Source organism: Pituophis catenifer, unplaced genomic scaffold (genome assembly GCF_029215685.1).
Source record: "Pituophis catenifer annectens isolate HBS135680 unplaced genomic scaffold, rPitCat1.0.hap2 SCAF_7, whole genome shotgun sequence".
Lineage (NCBI taxonomy): Eukaryota > Metazoa > Chordata > Lepidosauria > Squamata > Colubridae > Pituophis > Pituophis catenifer.
In genome coordinates this window covers 10656732-10678708 of record NW_027256887.1, presented here as the reverse complement: position 1 = coordinate 10678708, position 21977 = coordinate 10656732, and the positions used below count along the sequence as shown (strand labels likewise).

The following is a 21977-nucleotide window of genomic DNA, read 5'->3' as shown; positions in this document are numbered from 1 at the left end:
TACACCCACCTAATCCCCAGCCTGCCAAAAAAGGGGGGGCTGCTGCGCGGGGAGGGGGGGGTGGAGAGAAGGTAGTGGTGGTGGTGTAGGAGGAGGAGAGGCAGGGATCTCCAAAGCTGTACAGGTAGGAACTCGGCTGCCGCAAAGGAATGTGGAAATTCAACTAAGGCGGGCAGGCAAGTGCACTGAGCCAGCTGGCGAGGGCGCGGGGAAAGGGAAGAGGGGAGCCAACGGCGCTCCAAGAGCCAGAGGCAAAAAAAAAAAAAAAAGAGGCTCCAAGAGCCAGAGGCAAAAAAAAAAAAAAAAAAAAAGAACCAGGGGTTGCCCTCCGCAGCGTCTTGGGGGACCCCCCCTCAAGAGCCACCGCTCACCTAGGGGCGCCCTTCGGTCTTTGACCGGGGGCGCCCACCTTCCTTTCCCAAGCAGGGCGTCTACCTCCTCCCCTTCTGCGGCTTCTGCAGGTTGATTCGTGGGAGTGGGGGCTCGCGTAGGGGACACCCCCCCCCAGTTTCCCAAAGCAGCCCAGGAGCCTGGAACTAAGGCTGAACGGAGCACCGACCCTCCAGGGCGCACCTGCAAGCCGGGACGATCCGCTCCACGACCGGGACCGTCCCCCCAACCCACCCACTCAAAAATACCGACGCCTTCCGTGGGTGCTAAGCAGTAAATGCCTCTCTCGCTCTCTCTCTCTCTCTCTCTCTTGGCCCCCCTTTTTTTGGGGGGGTCGGATATGCGCCTGCTGCTGATTTTCAAGGGGGGGCTTCCCCTTTCCTAGAAAGGGAGGAGTGGGCTCCGTTTGCAAATTCGCAAAACGTTCCCGGAGCGCGTGGAAGAGCCGCCGCCGATTAGCCCGGCTTGCTCCGGCGGGGAAGCCGCGATTCCTTCCACACACACACCCCCCACACACACACCCCTCCGCGCGTTTTCTTAGCCCTATCCTCTGGGCGCTCCGGCTACGGGATCGGAACCCGCTTGTCTTCCGAAGAAGAAGCAGAAGAAGCAGCCCCTCGTGGCTGAGAGGCGACGGTCCCCGCGGCGCTCAGCAGCGCTCTTGCGCGAAAGCCCAGGCGTCTGGATCGCGCGCACAAAAACCTGCAGGGCTCGGAAGCAGCGCGTTGCAAAAGTCTCTGCTCTCTCTCTCTCTCTGTCCCCCCCTTTTTCTTCCCAATCCAAAGCAAGTCCCCGCTGCTTCCAGAGGCAACGGAGCCTTTAGGATCCCGACCAATTGTTAGGAAGCCGCGCAACACAGCCGCCCCGCCTTCCCCAGAATTGTTTTATACAGCCTTCTCTTTCGGAAGGTCGGTGGATCTCCTCCGCAGGCACATTTCGACTTCGATCCCCCCCCCCCAAAAAAAACCACCCTTCTCCCGTTTCCCCAGGGGGGGGATCGACCCTCCCTCTCCCACCAAACTCGGGAGAAACTCCAGGCAGTTCGCCTCCTTCCGAAGCCCCGCTTTCTCCCCCCCCCCCCACCACCTCAATTCATTCCCTTTCCTTTCCTCCTGCCCCCCCACCCCCAAAAAACAAAAATAAAAATAAAGCGCCACGCGATCGGGGCTTGCGGGAGCCCCCCTACCCCCCACCCCCCGTTCAAAGGTACTCACCCTAATTTGACGTAAAGGACTCCGAAGCAGAGAAACACGTAGAAAATCCACTTGCGGGAGTTTCTGTGCATGTTCTAGGAAGACCGAGGGGGGTTGAGCCATATAAAAGGAAATCGCGCGCCGGGACTTGAGGGGGGGGCAGAGAAGCAAAGCCTCGGCCGATTAAATCCCAGGCAGGAGCCTCTGGGGAGCGGCTTCTCCGGCGGCGGCGGACCCGAGTGGAAGCCCCGCCGCAGCCTTCAAGCAGCGCGGGTCCGTGCCAACCATACTGACCTCCCTTCCCCTCCCCTCCCCTCACGAGCCAGGAGAAGCGCCCCCCCTCCCCTCCCCAAAGTTCAGGGCAAAGGCGGCGGGGGCTGGAGGTTGAAAAGCCGGGGCTGCTGCTGCTGGGTTGGGGAAAACGGCTCTGCAGGTAAACCGCACACCGCGCGTCTCTTTTGCGACCTGCAAAAAAAAAAAAAAAAAAAAAAGCTCCAGGTAAGGAAAGCTCGCGCGCGCGCGCGGCGCCCCCCCCCCCCCCGCCTCGCGCGCTCCCGCCTCGCACCCCGCGCGCACCCTTCGCCCGCGGACACACCTCGCCTTGTTGGCTCGCTCCCTTTTTTCCCTGCTTTGGGGCAGGGGTGGGTGGGGGGAAACTGCTCTCCCGGCCTCTCGGCTTCCCAGGCTTGAAGGGGCCACAGCTCAGAAGTTGGGGGGGGAGGGTTTTGGGGGGGGGAGTTAACTTCCCCCCCCCCTCAGGCCTTTGAGACGTGCCAAACAATTTACATTGCAGGGACCCTTCAGCAAAGAGAGAGCAGGCCCAAGAATTGGTTGGGGAAAAAAATAATATAATTTTATCTATTAATTCCATTTATAATGAGGACCCTGGTTTGTGGGAGCGATAAGCTGAATTTGTATAAAAAAGAATACTGCTTAGGGGGGGCCCCCGAAAGCCCTACTAAGCAGGTATATACAAAAGTATAAAGGCTATTGCTTAAAAGCATTGTAAGTGCCCTGAGTCTCCGGAAAAGGGGCGGTATATAAATCGAACCAATAAATAAATAAATAAACAATAAATATAAACAGGAGCTACCCGTCTGGCAGAATAGACTAGAATAGAATTCTTTATTGGCCAAGTGTGATTGGACACACAAGGAATTTATCTCAGGTGCATATGCTCTTGGGATACATGAGGAGAATAAAATACGCTCATCGAGAGTATAAACAACAACGCTGAGTGATAGTCGAGGTTACTAATAAGCTATCGAATCGTACTAGGAAGCAAATAAAAACAATATAAATGGAAAGATTCGAGCCACACACGGTTATAGTCATAAGTAGGGAAGAGATTAGATACTAGTAAGGAAGAGGAGAAGAATAGTAATACAGTCTGAGTGAATGATTTGAATTAAGGTTAGTTTATTTAATTAAATTATTTGACCATAAAGTGACTCTGGGGCTCCTCATACAGTTCAAAGCCACAGAAACCAACTACAGTAAATAAGTAGAAAAGGAGCAATGGTGATTAAACAATTAAAACCATAAAAAATAATGCAGGGGAGGAGACTCTTCATATCTGCCCAAAGATAGTAGCTCCACCAAATTTTGGAAAATCATGCATAGCCTTAAGCTGGCTTGTCTCTCACTCACTACTCATTCACTCACTCACACACACACACACACCAATAAACTTGATGGGGCTTGCTCATGAGTAAATGGCCAAAGGTTCAAGCATAATGCCAGGGGAATGGGTAAGAGTTGAAAAATGAATTGCATTTGTTTCTTAAGCAGCGTAGGTTTCTTTATTTATACATTTATAGAGAATTGCCTAGAAGAGAGACAACCCTGACTGCTCTTTAGAAGGCCAGATCCTGAAGATGAAACTCAAAATACTTTGGCCACCTAATGTGAAGGAAGGACTCCCTGGAGAAGAGTCTAATGCTGGGAACGATTGAGGGCAAAAGAAGAAGGTGATGACAGAGAACGAGGTGGCTGGATGGAGTCACTGAAGCAGTCGGCGTGAGCTTAAATGGTCTCTGGGGGATGGTAGAGGACAGGAAGGCCTGGAGGAACGTTGTCCATGGGATCACGATGGCTCAGACACAACTTCGCAACTAACAACAACAACAAGAGAATTCCAGGAGATAAGTTCCATTTAACTAACCAGGATTTGTAGTTACAAATTGTGCTGTTATAAAGCACTTCCACATTTCCATATTTGTGTCCAAATTGCATCTTTGGGAGTGAAAGGACAGCGCTCTCGTGGTTTGCATAGCTATGGTTCAATAAGCCATAGGCTGGCCAAAAATAAGCCACAGATCATGGTTTAACAACCAAATGAATTGTAAGCTAGAGTCATAGTTTGGAAATCCAACTTTTCCAACAGCAACTTATTGTTCAACAAACCGTGATTTAGCATGATATTTATACTCAAACAATAAGCCAAAACCAAATAAATATCAGTGTGGTTTACGGTAGCTAACAGATTCTTAACTAAACCAACTTCCTTTTTTGGAGGCATGTGGGGAGAATTAGAAAGCATGCATGTACTGTAGAAGAGTATCCCCCCCCCCACAACTGCTGAAGTAATATTGGTTCTAAAAAAGTTTTTCACGGCTTCTCCTGGTTAATCAAAGCCTTTTTTTTTTTTAATCATCCAAAAGGACTTTCCTGGAATATTGCAATTTGATAAATTAAAAGACCAAACATTGTGAGTCCTAATTATTATTCTAACCAAATAATAGCAGTGCAGTGCCGCAATTTAGAATTATGAGATTGCAATCCCAGTTTCCCACTAGTCAGTTCTGAACTATGGAATGTATTATTGTGGTGCATATATGTGGGGAAGACGCACCTGCGGGAGGGCAAAAAAAAAAATCAAGATGGCGGCTACACCCATGCGATCAAAGCAGCCACTCCTTTTTTCATAAGCCCAGTGATACACCTTGAAAGAGATAGGGTTTCAACCCCATGGGGCCAGCTCAGGGGTGGGGCTGCTGGGAGTTCGCAGGGGTTCGGGAGAACCTCTAGCTAAGATTCTGTGCAGTTTGGAGAACCCCCAAATCCCACTCCTGGCTGCCCCACCCACCCCACTCCACCCCTCACAGGAGTCCCCACGTGGCCCGTTTTGGATTCAGGTAAGTGCAGGGTGCATGCAGAGGCTCGGGGACAGGCCTACCAGAAGTTTGGGAAGGTTAGAAATGGTGCTGTTTCCAGCCTCCAGGGGGCCTCCGGAGCCTGGGGAGGCCATTTTCGCCCTCCTGGAAGTTTGAGGAAAGCCTCTGGAGCCCAGGGAAGGCAAAAACACCACCCCCACCCCCCGCTGTGGTGCAGAAGGCCAACTAGACCACGCCCACCCAGCAACCGGACAGAGAACCCCTTGCTAAAAAATTTCAAACCCACCCCTGGGTCTCCTGCTATTTGGACTTTGGAAACTTCTTTAAGGATGTGTCTACTGGTCCACCTACTAACCGTTTTGTTCTTCTAGTACAGGTAATCCTCGACTTACGACCACAGCGGAGACATTATAAGTGAGACATTTGTTAAGTGAGTTTTGCACTGCCGTTGATAAGTTGGTAACCCGGTTGTTAAGTGAATCTGGTTTCCTTGTTGACTTTGCTTGTCAGAAGGTCGCAAAAGGGGATTGCGTTACCTTGGGACATAGCAACGGTCATAAGTATGAGCCAGTTTGCCAAGCTTCTGAACTCTGATCGCACAATCATGGGGATGCTGAAAAACTGTGAAAAACAGTCATAAGTCACATTTTTCAGGGCTCTTGTAACTTTAAACGGTCACTAAAGGAACTGTTGAAAGTCGAGGACTTCCTGTATTATAATTATATACACAACAACGTGAAGTCCATGCCATTTCTTTATCTGGTGTTAGCCTCCATATGCATTGAGTTCTTCCCAAGAATCTAGGATGCCATAATATATTGGTATTGTGGCCTTTTGCAATTGGCACATGGACATTTTGTCAATGCAAAGATTTTCTAAGGGCTATCCAAGATTTTTTTTTAGTATGGTACCCAGTGTACCTTATAACCCTTGGGGCCATTTTGGCTAGTTTATGTTACAATCTTTCAACTTCAGTGTTCAATTCTTGATACTTTGTGATCTTCATTTTTATTTTTATTTATTTATTTATTTGTTTAAATTTCTATACCGCCCTTCTCCAATATAGGACTCAGGGCGGTGAACAGCCAAAGTAAAAACAAGACATACATACAAAACATACAAAATCTAAAAAACTGATTAAAATAATTAAATATCTTGGCCATAATTAAAACTGTTCCAATTTAAAATCAATTTAAAATTTGACTCAGGCCAGCCCAGCTAGTTGAAATAAATGGGTTTTCAGGGCCCGACGAAAAATCTGGAGGTCTGTTATTGTACGTAACTCTGGGGGGAGGTTGTTCCAGAGGGTGGGCGCCACCACAGAGAAGGCTCTCCCCCTGGGGGTCGCCAGCCGACATTGTCTGGCGGACAGCACCCTGAGGAGGCCTACTCTGTGTGAGCGTATTGGCCGGTGGGAGGTTATCAAGTGTTGTATCTTATGATTCATGATGAACGTATTTATGATGACTGAGATCATGATTTATCACTTATATCTTTTATGTACACTGAGAGCATATGCACCGAAGGCAAATTCCTTGTGTGTCCAATCACACTTGGCCAATAAACAATTCTAGTCTAGTCTAGTCTAGTCTATTTCTATTCTATTCTATTCTATTCTATTCTATTCTATTCTATTCTATTCTATTCTATTCTATTCTATTCTACCCTACCCTACCCTACCCTACCCTACCCTACCCTTTTCTATTCCATGTTTTCTAGTCTAGTCTATTTCTATTCTATTTCTATTATGTTCTGTTCTGCTCTGTTCTGTTCTGTTCTGTTCTGTTCTGTTCTACCCTACCCAACCCTACCCTACCCTACCCTACCCTACCCTACCCTTTTCTATTCCATGTTTTCTAGTCTAGTCTAGTCTAGTCTACTTTATTTCTATTCTACCCTACCCTACCCTACCTTACCCTACCCTACCCTACCCTACCCTACTCCTATTCTATTCTATTCTATTCTACCCTACCCTACCCTACCCTACCCACCCCATTCTATTCCATGTTTTCTATTCTATTCTATTCTATTCTATTCTATTCTATTCTATTCTATTCTATTCTATTCTATTCTATTCTATTCTACCCTACCCTACCCTACCCTACCCTACCCTACCCTACCCTATTCTATTCTATTCTATTCTATTCTATTCTATTCTATTCTATTCTATTCTATTCCATTCCATTCCATTCCATTCCATTCCATTCCATTCCATTCCATTCTATTCTCCTCTGGTACTGCCACATCAACTATCCGCACTTTCATCTTTTCAACCACAGTTAAATCTGGCTTGTCATGTATTCAGAAATCCCACAATATTTTAACCTGCTCGTTTTCGACTACTTTTTCAACTGTACAGTATGTTCCCGCCTATTTTTCATTACTGGCACGTGGTCATTATTGTTACAGATGTTCCAGTGAATCATTTGGTGGGGAGGTGGGGGACTGTGTTATGTCAAGTTGTTTGTAATCAGTTTATGCAATCTTCTTGCCCCAGCTGGAGTATACCTTCTACCAGTTGTTTTGCCCTTGGAACCGTTTGATGATTGCTGTTAACGGCCTTCTTCACAAGATGACAGCGAATAAGATAAGCAATTCTATTTCACATGTCCTCTCCCCACTTCCATCTTCAGGCCCCACTGAGAAATGGGCCTGTCTGCTTCTTCCTAATAAAAGGTTTAAAACCATCTGCTTTCTCGATTAACCAGGAAGCATCTTATCAATCAGCCAAAGTGGTTATAAGGCGCAATCATCCCTTCTTTGCAAGCCACCCAATGGCGATGTGTAAATAGAGTTGATGCTAATAAATATAGTTCCCTACTCCAGCTTTCTTTTTAATCTTCCAGGGATGCCTCGTGAGGTGGCTGTTCAGAGCTAAGTGTGAATAGTGATTTAAAATAAAATTAAAAAACCTGGAGCCAAGCGACTGCTCATTATTTACCCCCAAGGTGGCACTTCCTGCAGGCATGGGCTGCCCCATCAAGCTTAACTTCAGGGCGTAAGTGACCATAGCAAAGAGGTTGATCTGCTTTCTGCCAGACAGATTTAAGTCGCAATCGGAAACATTAATCAGGGAAGAAACCTACCCTCTTCCCAGACACTGGGAAGACGAAGGAGTTAAAGCTTCCTTCACAGAGCATTTTCTTTGCTTTCAAGTTTCTCTAGGAGGAAGAGAGCAGGGCTGGGGGGTCGCAGGGGTTCAGGAGAACCTCTAGCTAAGATTCTGTGTAGTTCAGAGAACCCCCAAATCCCACTCCTGGCTGGCCCACCCAGCCCCTCCCAGGAGTCCCCACACAGCCTGTTTTGGATGCAAGTAAGTGCCTGGTGCGCGCAGAGGCTTGAGGAGGGCGAAAAACAGGCCTACCAGAAGACGGCCTCCGGAGCCTGGGGAGACCGTTTTCGCCCTCCCGGAGGCTCAAAGAAAGACTCCGGAGCCTGGGGAGGGCAAAAATGCCTTTCCTGCCGTGGTGCAGAAGGCTGACTAGGCCACGTCCACCATGGCCACGCCCCCCTCCCCCCCAGCAACCAGGCAGAGAACCCCTTGCTAAAATTTTTGAAGCCCAGCCCTGCCCCATAGTTGTTGGTGAACTTCCCCAGGATCAGAAGGAGGAAATTTGCAGCCACATTTATAGAAGCAAATCACATGTAGTTATGATTTTGTAGATTGTTGAATCCATAAACAGAAGCGCCTTGCCTCAAATGGAAGAGAGAATCCTGGACCTTTATACCTGGAATATTTCAACACTGAAAGCAGGGATTATGATTATCCGGGGAGATTATCACATCGGAGGTGTCTGCCCCACCTCTCCCCTGCAGCCCTGACTTTATCCCCACCCATTTTTAATCTCATATTACTGTATCTTCATTATTTATTCCACTGTTTCTTTTTATTATTTCATTACCTGATACTGTTATGTTTTCCTTCTAGTCATTTCTCTGTTTTTTACTGTTGTAAGCCATCCAGAGTAGCCCCACAACAAGAGAGGCAGCAAATAAAATTAACAAATAAGTAACAAATAAATTATTAATTGAAGCTTATGTTCATAGAACAGAGGTTTTGAGTGTAAATTCTTCTAAGCCAGGGAAATAGGCAGGAGTGGGATTCAGCCGGTTCAGACCGGTTCAGGCGAACCGAATGTTAATTTTAATCTGGTTCGCCTGAACCAGTTGTTCCAAGGACTGACTGACCCCTCCCAAGAGTCTCCATGCGGCCTGTTTTGGATGCAAGTGGAAGGACCGTGCAGAGGCTCTGGGAGGGTGAAAAACAGGCCTACCAGAAGTCCGGAAACGGGCCCATTTCCGGCCTCCGGAGGGGCTCCGGTGCCTGGGGGAGGCCATTTTTGCCTTCCTGGAAGCTCGAGGAAAGCCTCCAGACCCTCAGGAGGGCGAAAACGCCTCCCCCCCGCCATGATGCAGGAGGCCAAGTAGGCCATGCCCCTATGGCCACGCCCACCCAGCAACCAGGCAGCGAACCGGTTGTTAAATTTTTCAATCCCATCACTGGAAATAGGTATTCAGCTGATTACATTCTATGATATATGAAGAACATCTGAAGAACTAAGTAACAGTAATATATCCTGATAGATGATTTCCACCGGAGTTTGTACAGCCTGTTTCTTATATTCCTTGGTCCCCTACTCAGCTTACATCATTTCTAATCGGCTTCTGCCATCCTGTCTCGGGTGTATTGTAAGGATGTGCATGACTGAAGCATGCACAGCTGAGGTCAAAGGGAATATATATCCATCAGATTAATGCTCATTTGCAGGGAAGGTTTTTGAAATGAAAACATGAAATTAAAAATCCATTTGGATTGGCTTGGCGAAAGAAGAAAGTTCCACTTTCAAAGCTCTAGTCTAGATCATTGTTTCACAACGTTGGCAATTTGAAGATGTGTGAACTTCAACTCCCAGAATTCCCCAGCCAGGTAGGGAATTCTGGGAGTTGAAGTCCACACAGCTTCAATTTGACAAAACAGAGAAATGCAGCTCTAGATTATGGTCACATCCCTGCTTCTATGTTTTGCTTGCTTCTGTGATTCTTTAGTCTTTTAGCCTCCTTTTTTTTTCTTTTTCTGATTAGGCACTTAACTTCCTCCTGGAGTTGCTACCTGGATAAATTACAACTAACCAAGAGTCCCTTAGCTACAATGTCCTGGAAAGTCTTTCATTTGCCCCAGGATTGTTCTGCAAGGTATGGTTTTTAAAAAGTTTAAAAGGCGACCATGATAGTGCAAACAAACATGGTGCTTTGAACACACCATCCACCATTTTGAATTTTTTTGACCACCCTCTTGTGAACATTGATGGTGTGTTTGTTCTCTACTAGCCTTTCTGGCTACAGAATGCCCATTTTTCCATGCCTTCAGCTCTGTAGTCTTGCGCAAAGAACATGATCTGTGGTCATGAAAGATTTCCACAAGAGAGTTTAAAAAAAAAAAAAGAAAGTTAAAATGACGGCTGCAATCCTGAAATCCCTAGTCCCAAACCCAACATAGTTTTTTAAGTGTGCAAAACGTGCTTGCTTGTTTTTTTTTTTTAAGTTTTTTTTTAAAAAAAATTTAAAACATACACATAAAACACATCTTTTCCAAAACAAAGCTTTGATCCGGTCACAAGTTAAAACATATCACTATCAAAATCTTAATTTTCAATTGACACAACTTTTTATTTTACTCAGTTATTTCCCTAAATTCTATCTATTTAACTATGCCATTATCCCAAAAACCCGTTACTTAAATCTTAAAACCAAATATCATTCCATTTTTCTCTTTTTATTTTCTCATTTTATTTTTACTGTTGAACTCAGCATTGTCTCTTTGTTTCTGTTGTTAAATCCAACTCATTTCATTTTTACTATTAATCTCATCATACTCCTCCTTATTTTGGCTGTCCTACCCAGCATAATCATTTTTAATTTTTGGCAACAAAAATGGATATGCTGTATAACAGCCAAAAAATAAAAAAAATGATTATGCTGTGTTTAACAGCCAAAAAACAAAAATGGTTATGCTGGGTAGGACAGCAAAATAAAGAGGATTTTGCTGAGAGTAATAGTAAGAATGAAATGATTATACTGGGTTTAACAATAAAGATAATGATATTGATGTTGGGTTTAACAGTAAAAATAAAATGACTATGCTTAGATTAACAACGTATTTGCTTGTTGACCTCACCATCCCTGAACCATTTCACTCCTAAACTGGATGCAAACCATTGAACAAAATCAGTTGATGGAATCATGGAGTCTGTTTGGTATATTGACTTGATTCAATCTGCCAAACCATTTGACTTGAAACCTTCATTGGCATAATCCATTTAGGTCAATTCAGTTCAGCCGGGATTCGTATTGGGCCAAGCAGTTCAAATCAGTTGGGGGGTGGAGGTGGGGTGGAAAAGGGGTGTTTTTGGACATGTACCAGAGCAAAGGAACTTTTGAATCGGATCAATTCCATGTGACTTTTGAACGGGCTTCAGTTGTTGAGTTTGACAAATCAATTCAGAATCAAGATTCTCCAAAGGAAATATTCATACAACCTACACACACACATTTAACACTAAGATGGCCGGGAGAAATATCAACAACCTCAGAAATGCAGATGATACCACTCTAATGGCAGAAAGTGAACTAAAGAGCCTCTTGATGCGGGCAAAGGAGGAGAGTGCAAAAGTTGGCTTAAAACTCAATATTAAGAAAACTAAGAACATGGCATCCGGCCCTCTCAATTCCTGGCAAATAGATGGGGAAGAAATGGAGTAGTGACAGATTTTATTTTCCTGGGCTCCAAGATCATCGCAGATGGGGACTGGAGCCAAGAAATTAAAAGACGCTTGCTCCTGGGGAGAAAAGCTATGGCAAATCTAGACAGCATACTAAAAAGCAGAGACATCACCCTGCCAACAAAAGAGCGTATAGTCAAGGCTATGGTTTTCCCAGTTGCAATGTATGGCTGTGAAAGTTGGACCCTAATGAAGACTGAGCGCCAAAGAATTGAGGCCTTTGAACTCTGGTGCTGGAGAAGACTCCTGCGAATCCCTTGGACTTCAAGGCGATCCAACCGGTCAGTCCTAGAGGAGATCAACCCTGACTGCTCTTTAGAAGGCCAGATCCTGAAGAGGAAACTCAAATATTTTGGCCACCTATTAAGAAGGAAGGACTCACTGGAAAAGAGCCTAATGCTGGGAACAATTGAGGGCAAAAGGAGAAGGGGACGACAGAGAACAAGGTGGCTGGATGGAATCACTGAAGCAGTAGGTGTGAGCTTAAATGGTCTCTGGGGGATGGTAGAGGACAGGAAGGCCTGGAGAAACGTTGTCCATGGGGTCGCAATGGGTCAGACACAACTGAACTATATGTACATATTGTTGAATCCATGGGCAATTCTTCAAAGGGGCATTTTGCTGGAATAAAAATCCATGCAAAACGACTCATTGAATCTGCTTCAAAAGGCAGGACAACCTCCCTGCCTCTCCGGGTGAACAAAATATAGTAGAGGCTTCGCTTTGCTTCTTTCCTTTCTTCCCCTCCGGGAAAGTGCCAAGGAGGCCTCTGAAGAGGGAAGAAGCCAAGCCACACCAACCCCAGTGCCTCAGCCATAAGAAATGCTGCTAATCCTGCAAAGGCTTGTGATGGGAGCAGAGCTCTGCAGCATTTCTTCAGTTCCTCTTTACAGGCGCTGGAGGTTTAGCCCCAGATTTGCTCAAGGCTTTCTTATCAGGTTGGAAGAAACCATCTTTCACCCTGGAATTTTCAATACAAGCATTACTCATTGCCCCCGGGGAACTTTGTGCCTTCAAAATCTTCCACTTCAATGAAATAGGATATGATAGTAGAAACTCAGATTCTGGGCATGCTCTTACAAGTGATTATTATTATTTCTTCTTCTTCTTCTTCTTCTTCTTCTTCTTCTTCTTCTTCTTCTTCTTCTTCTTCTTCTTCTTCTTCTTCTTCTCCTTCTTCTTCTCCTTCTCCTCCTCTTCCTCCTCCTCCCCCTTTTCTTTCTCCTCCTCCTTCTCTTCCTTCTCTTCCTTTCTTTCTTTCTTTCTTTCTTTCTTCTTCTTCTTCTTCTTCTTCTTCTTCTTCTTCTTCTTCTTCTTCTTCTTCTTCTTCTTCTTCTTCTTCTTCTTCTTCTTCCTCTTCTTCTTCTTCTTCTTCTTCTTGGAAGAAGCCACAGAAAAAAAATATTGTTCAACTTTCCTCCTAAAAATACGAACAAACATTAAAGATTTGAATTATACCAACCGTAAAGCCAGGTGGTGGAGCCCTGACTTGGACTATTCCATTGAGAATATAGGTAAAAAATCTATTTCAATAGGAAAACATCTTGCAAGGGAGAAGAAGTTAGAACAATTAACCAGTGGAGCAACTTGCCTCCAGAAGTTGTGAGTGCTCCAACACTGAACATTTTTAAGAAGATGTTGGATAATCATTTGTCTGAAGTGATGTAGGGTTTCCTGCCTAAGCAGGGGGTTGGACTAGAAGACCTCCAAGGTCCTTTCCAACTCTGTTATTCTATATAACTTCTATATAAGTGTATCTCAGACTTCATTGAGCAAACCTAGTTTTTGTGGTTTGGAGTCCACTGTTTCAGTAGCATTAGCTCAATGCCTCACACATTGTACTTCAATGGGGAAGCGCTAGATCAGTCTTTCTCCTTGGCAACTTTAGAACATGTGGATTTCAGTTCCCAGAATCCCCCAGCCAGCATGGGGAAATCCATAGGTCTTAAAGTTGCCATGGTTGAGAAATCATGTTTCTCTAGACTTCTCTAGTCTAGTCCGATCTAGACTTTCATTTCCAGATGCTCTGCTGTATTTCCAGAATTATTCTGTTTGCATTGACATGTCTGAGATGCTCAGCCCAAGAATGAGAGGGTTTTTTAACTTGGAACTCCAGAGAAAATATCACCTGGATTTTTGAAATAAATGCATTTATTATGCACATACATTCTGTGCCTGAATCTGTAAGAGACTGCTACAGGATCAGCAGCAAAACTGACCTCAGTGCTCAGTTAGATTTCACACACACACTATTTGTACGTACTTACTTACTTATATTTCATATTTGTTAACCACCCGTCTTCCTCAGAGAGAAACTCTAGGCAGTGAGAGAAGATTTCTGGTTCTCTATTAGAAGAGAATATGTAGGAAATCTCCTGTTCGCCTTCATTTGAAATGAGGAAATACAATGTGTCAGCTCAATATTGATTTGACAGAAAAGTAGCAGGTTCTTCCTTCCAGATTGTAAAAATACTAACAAATGCAGCTCATTAACTGGATGTAAATTGGAGTCAACGTCAGTATTCTCAAATATGTCATTTAGAAGGAATACGGCCACAACATCTGTATAATAGAGTAGGAAAGTATAGGTAATCATATCTATCATATTAATAGATGTTTTCACCAATGGTGGGTTGCTCCTGGTTCGGTCCAGTTTTTACGAACCGGTAGGAATGGTGGTGGGAAGCTCCGCCCACCCACCCGGATGTCATCATGGACAATCTGCGCATGCGCAGAAGCAAACGCGCTCCCGTTGCAAACCAGTAGTAAAGCTAAGTGGAACCCACCCCTGGTTTTCACCCTTACTGATCCAATGCTAAGGCAAACAAAGAATTATAACAAAGAAATACAAGAAAACAAAGAAAATAAACCTTTTTAGTTACATGCATGTCATTGGAAGAGCCTTGGTGGTGCAGCAGACTAAAGTGCTGTTAAGTAACACCAGCTGCCTGCAATTACTGCAAGTTCGAATCTCACCAGGCTCAAGGTTGACTCAGCCTTCCATCCTTTCGAGGTCAGTAAAATGAGGACCCGGATTGTGGGGGCAATAAACTGACTTTGTATAAAATAGAACACCGCTTGAGGGGGGGGCAAAAACCCCTACTAAGCAGGTATATACAAAAGTATGAAGGCTATTGCTTAATGCATTGTAAGCCGCCCTGAGTCTCTGGAGAAGGGCAGCATATAAATTGAACCAATAAATAAATAAATAAATAAATTGTGTGATAACTATGGAGTGCTACTAATTGAGAAGTATTGTACGGGACAATTGACCCCAAATTAATGATAGGATGAGTTTTTCTGATTTTCATTTTTACCAATTAGATTTTGGGGCAATGATGGTTTTGCAGTCAGAGATCCTGTTGACAAAAGTCAATTTAAGAAATTTTTATCCAGTGGGAACCAGAGTTCCCATTGCAGGAAACAGGAAGTCTGCTATTCACATTGTATTAATTCTTGCTAGCATATACTGTAGGTATGAATTTGAAGAAGTGAAGAAATGCATGGTAAATTGTGATTAGGATGTAGAAGTCACCTATTGCAGCCCTGTGAAACTATAGGGATGTTGATATTTCAATAAAGTAATATTGGCAGAAATGAGTACATAACATTGATTTAATGCAATATTTAATACAATACAGGGAATATTTTCAGCTGTGGTGGAACTGTCCAAACTTGCAGCAGGGAGGGGCTAAAAAAAACCCATGAATAAATGATTTTTTTAAAATTGCAGGACACAAACTCACAGTACAATAGCTAAGGAGTAGCAGAAGAAATTACATTAATCCAAAACAACAACTTTCTAAACACTCCAAAATATGTTTGTAAAAATAGTTATCAAATCATGGTTGCTGAAGGGACACGGATGAGTTTTGCAAAGGAAGAGTTTTGCCAATAGCCAAGGGAGCAAAGTCTCCCCCTTCTCAAAGAATTTTAGGTTAAGGTGGAGATGCCAATCAGCCAGAAGGATCTAGTTGTTTCAGACTTTGTTTTCCTCTTTTCATTCCTGCATTTTTCTTTTTGTGATGCATCTTAGTTATCAGTTGGCCTGTGGGCAGACCCTGTTTTAACATTTGTGCCAGACTGAGGCAAAAATTGCTTAAGAATGACAATTGGCCAGGGGTGAGAAGGAGGGGGAAGAGAGAGATGTCAAAAAGAGGAGGAGCCTTGGTGGAGCAGCGGACTAAAGTGCTGTTAAGTAGCACTTAGCTGCCAGCTGCCTGCAATTACTGCGAGTTCAAATCTCACCAGGCTCAAGGTTGACTCAGCCTTCCATCCTTCCGAGGTAGGTAAAATGAGGACCCGGATTGTGGGGGCAATAAGCTGACTTTGTATAAAAAAGAACACCGCTTGGGGGGGTGGGGCGTGAAAGCCCTACTAAGCAGGTATATACAAAACTATGAAGGCTATTACTTAACGCATTGTAAGCCGCCCTGAGTCTCCGGAGAAGGGCGGCATATAAATCGAACCAATAAATAATAAATAAATAAATAAATAAATAAATAAATAAATAAATAAGATTTTGTGGTTCCCGGTGTTTTTTAACAACTGGTTCTCTGCCCTAATGACCGGCTGGGTAGGCGTGGCTAGGGAGGGTCATGTGACTGGTAGAAGTGAGTGACATGGAGTTGGCCATGCCCAGCCAGGTTTTGTGGCTCCCGGTGTTTTCTTTTCTGTGGGAAATGGGTCTAAATGGCTCTTTGAGTATTTAAGGTTGCAGACCCCTGCCCTGGGTGAAGCCAAGAATGTTGGGAGCCAAGAAGAAGCCAGGTGAAGTCCAGAAATTGTACGATGCTTGGTCTGTTTTTTGATCATGACTCTGGAAGGGCAGATCTTTGACTTGAGGGTTCCATTAGAGTCTAGATTCACAAGTTGGGGGTCCCCCTAGGACCTACAGTCACAGATAATAGGTAGGCAGATGAGGTAGTGGAAATGGGGGGACTTTGCTCACTTCTGCCTGCTGTAACAGCTGTGTTTTTTCTGAAGAAAGTTTCTGGTTATTATTTCGCACGGCATAACAGTATACAGCATTAGTGCATAAACCAGCTAGTTCTAGAGGGACAATCCAATCAACGCACATTGTTCCTCCAGCGTAGAGATCTCTAGGGAGATCAGATCATTTCTATGTGAACCATCTCCTTCAGGATTCAAATCCAGCCTCCACTCGTGCAGTAGCAAAATTTTGTGCTGCTGCAATGATAATATACACAGAAGCGACCCAGCAATAAAACCCAGTTAATAGAAGCCATCATTCAATCTTGGTTTCACATTATAACAGCTGCAGAACTAAAAGACTTGGCTCCCTCCATGGGAAGACGTTGTAATAATGCCATAATTCATGCTAAAAGTTACCCAACGAAGTATTAACTGATATGGTGATCATTTTTCTATGGTGATAATTTTTGTATATCTTGTTTTTTCTATGGTGATCATTTTTGTATATCTCGTTTTTTCTATGTGTTTCACTTGTCTTCTTTATACTGTAACTACTATTCTAATAGCAAATCCTTAATAAAATTTATTACATTACATTCTTGATTCAATTATCTTTCCATTGATATATAATTTTATGGTACTACTCCAAAAAAAAAAAAATTGGTGTCATTAGCTAGTTTTAGAAAATACACTTTTCCCAAAAGGTTTCCATAATTTTGGCCATTACTGTAGAGGGGGAAAATAACCAGCTAAAGAATTAAAGACCATTATTCATAGGAATACTTTGCCTAGTTATTTTCCAGTTATGTACATTTGGTTGCATACTTTTATTGTATTGATTTTATTGATGTTGGATGAGACAGGGAGTTGTTTGATTTATTTTTATTTATTTTATTTGTAGTTGCTGGTATGTGGCTGCACCCGCTCCTCCTCTCTGACCCTGGTTGTGTTTCCTGCTTTTTATCACTCGTTTTGTTGCTTGGTGTTGGCAAACATTGACGGAATAAATAAATACATTTAAATTTTCACAAAAACAGCCTATGAAATATGTATCAAAATATAAAACAGCAGAACAGTGAATTATTTTGGCCGGATATTTAGATCGCTCAGGATGATGTATTTCACGCAGGGATCCAGGGAATCTTCTGAGGGGCCATTCCGTTGCAATACAAAGTAAAGTTTGTGGCACGTTGGTCGACCTTAGTAAGCGGGTTTGTTCCTGATTAGGGCTTGAAAGGGAGACCACAAGGAAATCTCAGCCTGCTAGAACAGACTAACAAAAAAAACACAATATTCTGAAAGAAGGTTATACTTCCTTAATTCTGCTGGTACACCTCCATGGGTATGATCACCAGGAATCTGACATATGCAGACATGAGGGGTCTCCCCATTCACATGGGAAATTGAATGCTCCGCAGTTATGATCCCATCCCTCTTGAACAGACTCCTCAGAGATCCATTTTTGCCAAAGCTGAGGAAACATGTTGAAGCATCCTTTGAATAGCTAAAATCGTTGTTGGCTCGGTGTCCTGATAATACAGGTAGTCCTGTCTTACGAGCACAATTTGAACCAGGGGTCAAATGCTCTGAAGTCTGCTACTGGTTCGCTTCGCTACCGGTTCGCTTCATGCATGCATGCGCAGTGCGCACCAAATGTGTGCTTTGCACGCATGTGCACTGCAGGTGCTACCGCACAGCGCTGAAAAAGGAGGATTAAGAAGCCTTTTCTAAGGTAAGTAGAACAGTGAAGAGGGGTAACAGCTGTGCCACAAGATTTAGATTCACTAGAAAGCAGGATTTTCTGCTTTCTAGCGAATATAAATCACGCGGCACAGCTGATTGTCGGAAATACCGGTACTCCCGAACCGGTAGCATTTTTTTTACTACCAGTTCGCCTGAACCTGTAGCTTTTATTACTACCAGTTCGGGCAAACCGGTCTGAACCGGTAGCATTTCACCCCTGATTTGAACCCAGCATTTTTGTTTGATACTGCAACTGTCATAAGTATGAATCAACTGCCAGGCATCCGAATTTTGATGATATGACCATAGGGAAGCTACAACGGTCGTAACTGTGAAAAATGGTCATAAATCACTTGTAACTTTGAAAGGTCACTAAACAAATGATTGTAAATCCAGGATTACCTGTATTAATTTTTAAGGACAGACTTAAACAGCAGCATAATCGGGACGGCTATGCTGCTGTGTTAAACTGTTGCAAACAATTGTTTTTTTTTTTCTTTTATTATTTTTAACATTTTATATTTTAAATTACTAACATTACAAACAACATATACAATATTTCACCCTGTGCTATACATAAGAAAGGAAGATTTGGTTCTTCGGATATATCCTCATGATCGCCAAAATCCACGTTCTCAGGGTACAGGTACCGAAGCATCCAATTTTCCCAGCGCATAGCAAACAATTGTGTATAATAAGGTGGTACACAATTCGCTGAAGAAATGAACCGAAACAACACAGCAAATGTATACCATTCATTACTGATGTCCATTTCTTCCTCCCCTATTTCTCCAGGTACTGCAATTGATATAATAATATGTAATATTTGCTGTAAGAGTAATTTGATATAATAACAATGATCATTACCAAGTAAAAGAATAGAAGAGACCGACTTGAGGGCAAAAATGCCAAGCACTTGCTAAAAGGCATAAACAAAAAGACATAAACAAGGTGTTGGTTATTACCTTTAAAGCCCTACATGGCTCAGGGCCAGGGTATCTTCGAGACCGCCTTCTACCGCATAGCTCCCAGCGACCGGTAAGATCCCACAGAGTTGGTCTCCTCAGGCTCCCGTCAGCTAAACAATGCCGGCTGGCGGGCCCACAGGGGAGGGCTTTCTCTGTGGCTGCCCCAGCTCTCTGGAACCAGTTACCTCCTGAGGTCCAGACCATCCCCACCCTATTGGCCTTCCGAAAAGCAGTGAAGACCTGGCTTTTCTGGCAGGCCTGGGGCCGTTGATCTCGCTGCTGCGATTTGGCGAGATCCGGCCATGAATGGTGTGAATGGGTTTTAATTTTTTAATGGTTTAACTTTTAATGTTTTATATATGGTTTTTAAGTGCATTGTAAGCCGCCTTGAGTCTTCAGAGAAAGGCGGCATACAACTTGAACAAACAAACAAATAAATAAATAAATAAATAAATAAATAAATAAATAAATACTGTGCTGTACACTACACTATATTAGTTCTGTTTGCCTCATGCCTCCCCAGACTGTTTTGCAAATAGCCACTAGAAAGGTAAAAATGCCCATATAATTAAAGAAGTATAACCTTCTTTCAGAATGTTGTGGTTTTTGTTAGTCTATTCCAGCAGGCTGAGATCTCCTTGTGGTCTCCCTTTCAAGTCCTAATCAGGAGCAAACCTGCTGACTTAGGTTGACCAAGCAACTTTAAGATGTGCAGCTTTCAACTCCCACAATTCCCCAGTCAACAAAATGCTGCCTGGGGATTTCTGGGAGTAGAAGTCCAGATCAGGGGTGGGTTCTACTTAACTTTACTATCGGTTCGCAACGGGGCCACGCACACATGCACAGAAGCTTCTGCGCATGAACAGAAGCGTCCTGATGACGTCGGGGTCAGTGAGCGGATCCTCCCGCCGGTTTTACTACCGGTTCTTGCGAACCGGTCTGAACCGGGAGCAACCCACCACTGGCCAGATACCTTAAAGTTGCCAATGCTTTAGATTATGTTGATAGCTTCTTTTACATTTCCTTTTCTTTTAGTTGAGTCCCTTACCTACCAACCATCTTTAACGCATCTTAGCATCTTAGTCCAAAAAGGTAGCATTTCACAGAGGGTTTTTGGAAAACACAAATTTGTTTTTCTGTCCCAGGAGGGATTTTATTTTTATTTTATTTTTTTATTGAACATGTGAGTGTTTCTTATTTAGTGTTATGAAGTTGTCATGTTATTGCATTTTGCTTTATCCTCATTCTGGTTACAGGCCCTGGGATTTTGGGCTACAGGCAGAATTGTTAGAAGGGCAGGTCTCCCATTCTGGCCCCAAAAAGTGACTAAGATGCTTCCAATAAAGCTGCAATAAAGAACATTTCTCTTACAATTCAATTGCAAGGCGGTCGGGGAGTGGGAGAAATTGCAGCTGAGAATATCGCCCCTTAGTGGACATAGACTCAGCAAATCAAGCCTCCAATGGGTGACCACTGGGGCAATGCTGCCATCTAGCGGAGAGAAATAAGAACAAACTGGCATTCCCTTTCCTCCGTGAAAAGCAGTAGTTTTTTCCCCCCAGTACCGTTCAAATCAAGGAATTTGCAGAAGGGGTCAAAATAGCGAAGATGGTGGCCACCAGGATTTGAATTGTATGATCCTGGCCACTATCATGATGTCCTTGAATCCCTCCCTACCAGGACACCCTTGAAATCTGCCAAAAAATATTTCCCAACTAGTTGTACCAGTAAGATATCCTTTGCTTGATCTAACACAGCCTGGTTAGTAATACTAATGGCAAAACAACCACAGGGAAATGTAAAACAGCATGGAAGAGCAAGGATTTTGGGAAACATTGAAGATGTATCTTAAGTAGGCTAAGAAACAACAGCAGAAGATCAACTCTTGTGCTTTTAATAGGCTGTACACCGCTCTGAGTCCTTCGGGAGAAGGGTGGTATAGAAATAAAATTATTATTATTATTATTATTATTATTATTATTATTATTATTATTATTATTATTATTATTATTATTATTATTATTATCTCTAAAGCCAGTCTGCCAAAAGGGTTTAAAATGTGGTTTGCAAGCAGAAATAGAGATGGGCTAGAGCAGGGGTCTGCAACCTTAAACACTCAAAGAGCCATTTGGACCCATTTCCCACAGAAAAGAAAACACCGGGAGTCACAAAACCCTTCCCGTGCCTGACTGTTTCTTGATTAGTCACAAAACTAGCATATGCAGTTGAATTAAATGTTCTGTTTTCTTCTGAAACTGTTCTTTTCTTGGATTTATCCATGGTTGGCCTACCAGGGGTTGAAAAACTCAATAAATCGTGTGCCAGCGCATGTCACACATTGGTGGTTGTGACGCACATTTTGAGTGACAGGGAGCCGCAGCAGAGGGGTGAAAGAGCCACATGCGGCTCCAGAGCCGCAGGTTGCTGACTCCTGAGCTAGAGAAGTGTTTCTCAACCATGGCAACTTTATGATGTGTGGCCTTCAACTCCCAGGATTCCTCAGCCAACATTTTGTTGGCTGGAGAATTCTGGGAGCTGAAATCCACACATGTGAAAGTTGCCAAGATTCAGAAATATTCTGCTGGGGAAACAAAAATCGTTGTGATCTGGGATTAACAGAATTCTGTCATGGGATATTTAAGCAAATGTTTATTTGAACAGAAGACACAAAGAGAAAGCAGTGTGGTTCCTGCAATTTTTCGCTACCCTGCACAGAGCCAGGAAGAATTTTCTCCCAGTAAAGCAGCTCAAGGAAGGAACAGTCCCTCATTCCTCCTCCCAGTCTTCCATCTCATTCCAAACCCTACACACACACACACACACACACACACACACACACACACACACACTGCA

At 43.7% G+C, this 21977-nt stretch overlaps 1 protein-coding gene across 2 annotated transcripts in view; it reads right to left on the bottom strand.

Annotated features, from left to right (window-relative positions):
- Positions 1-1675, bottom strand: part of WNT7B (Wnt family member 7B) — a 157521-nt gene extending 155846 nt beyond the window's left edge. For both annotated transcript variants that reach the window (XM_070948059.1, XM_070948058.1), the window contains exon 1: positions 1605-1675. In XM_070948059.1, the coding sequence (XP_070804160.1) occupies positions 1605-1675 (71 nt within the window). The remainder of the gene's footprint in view (positions 1-1604) is intronic.
- Between the last annotated feature and the right edge of the window lie 20302 nt (positions 1676-21977).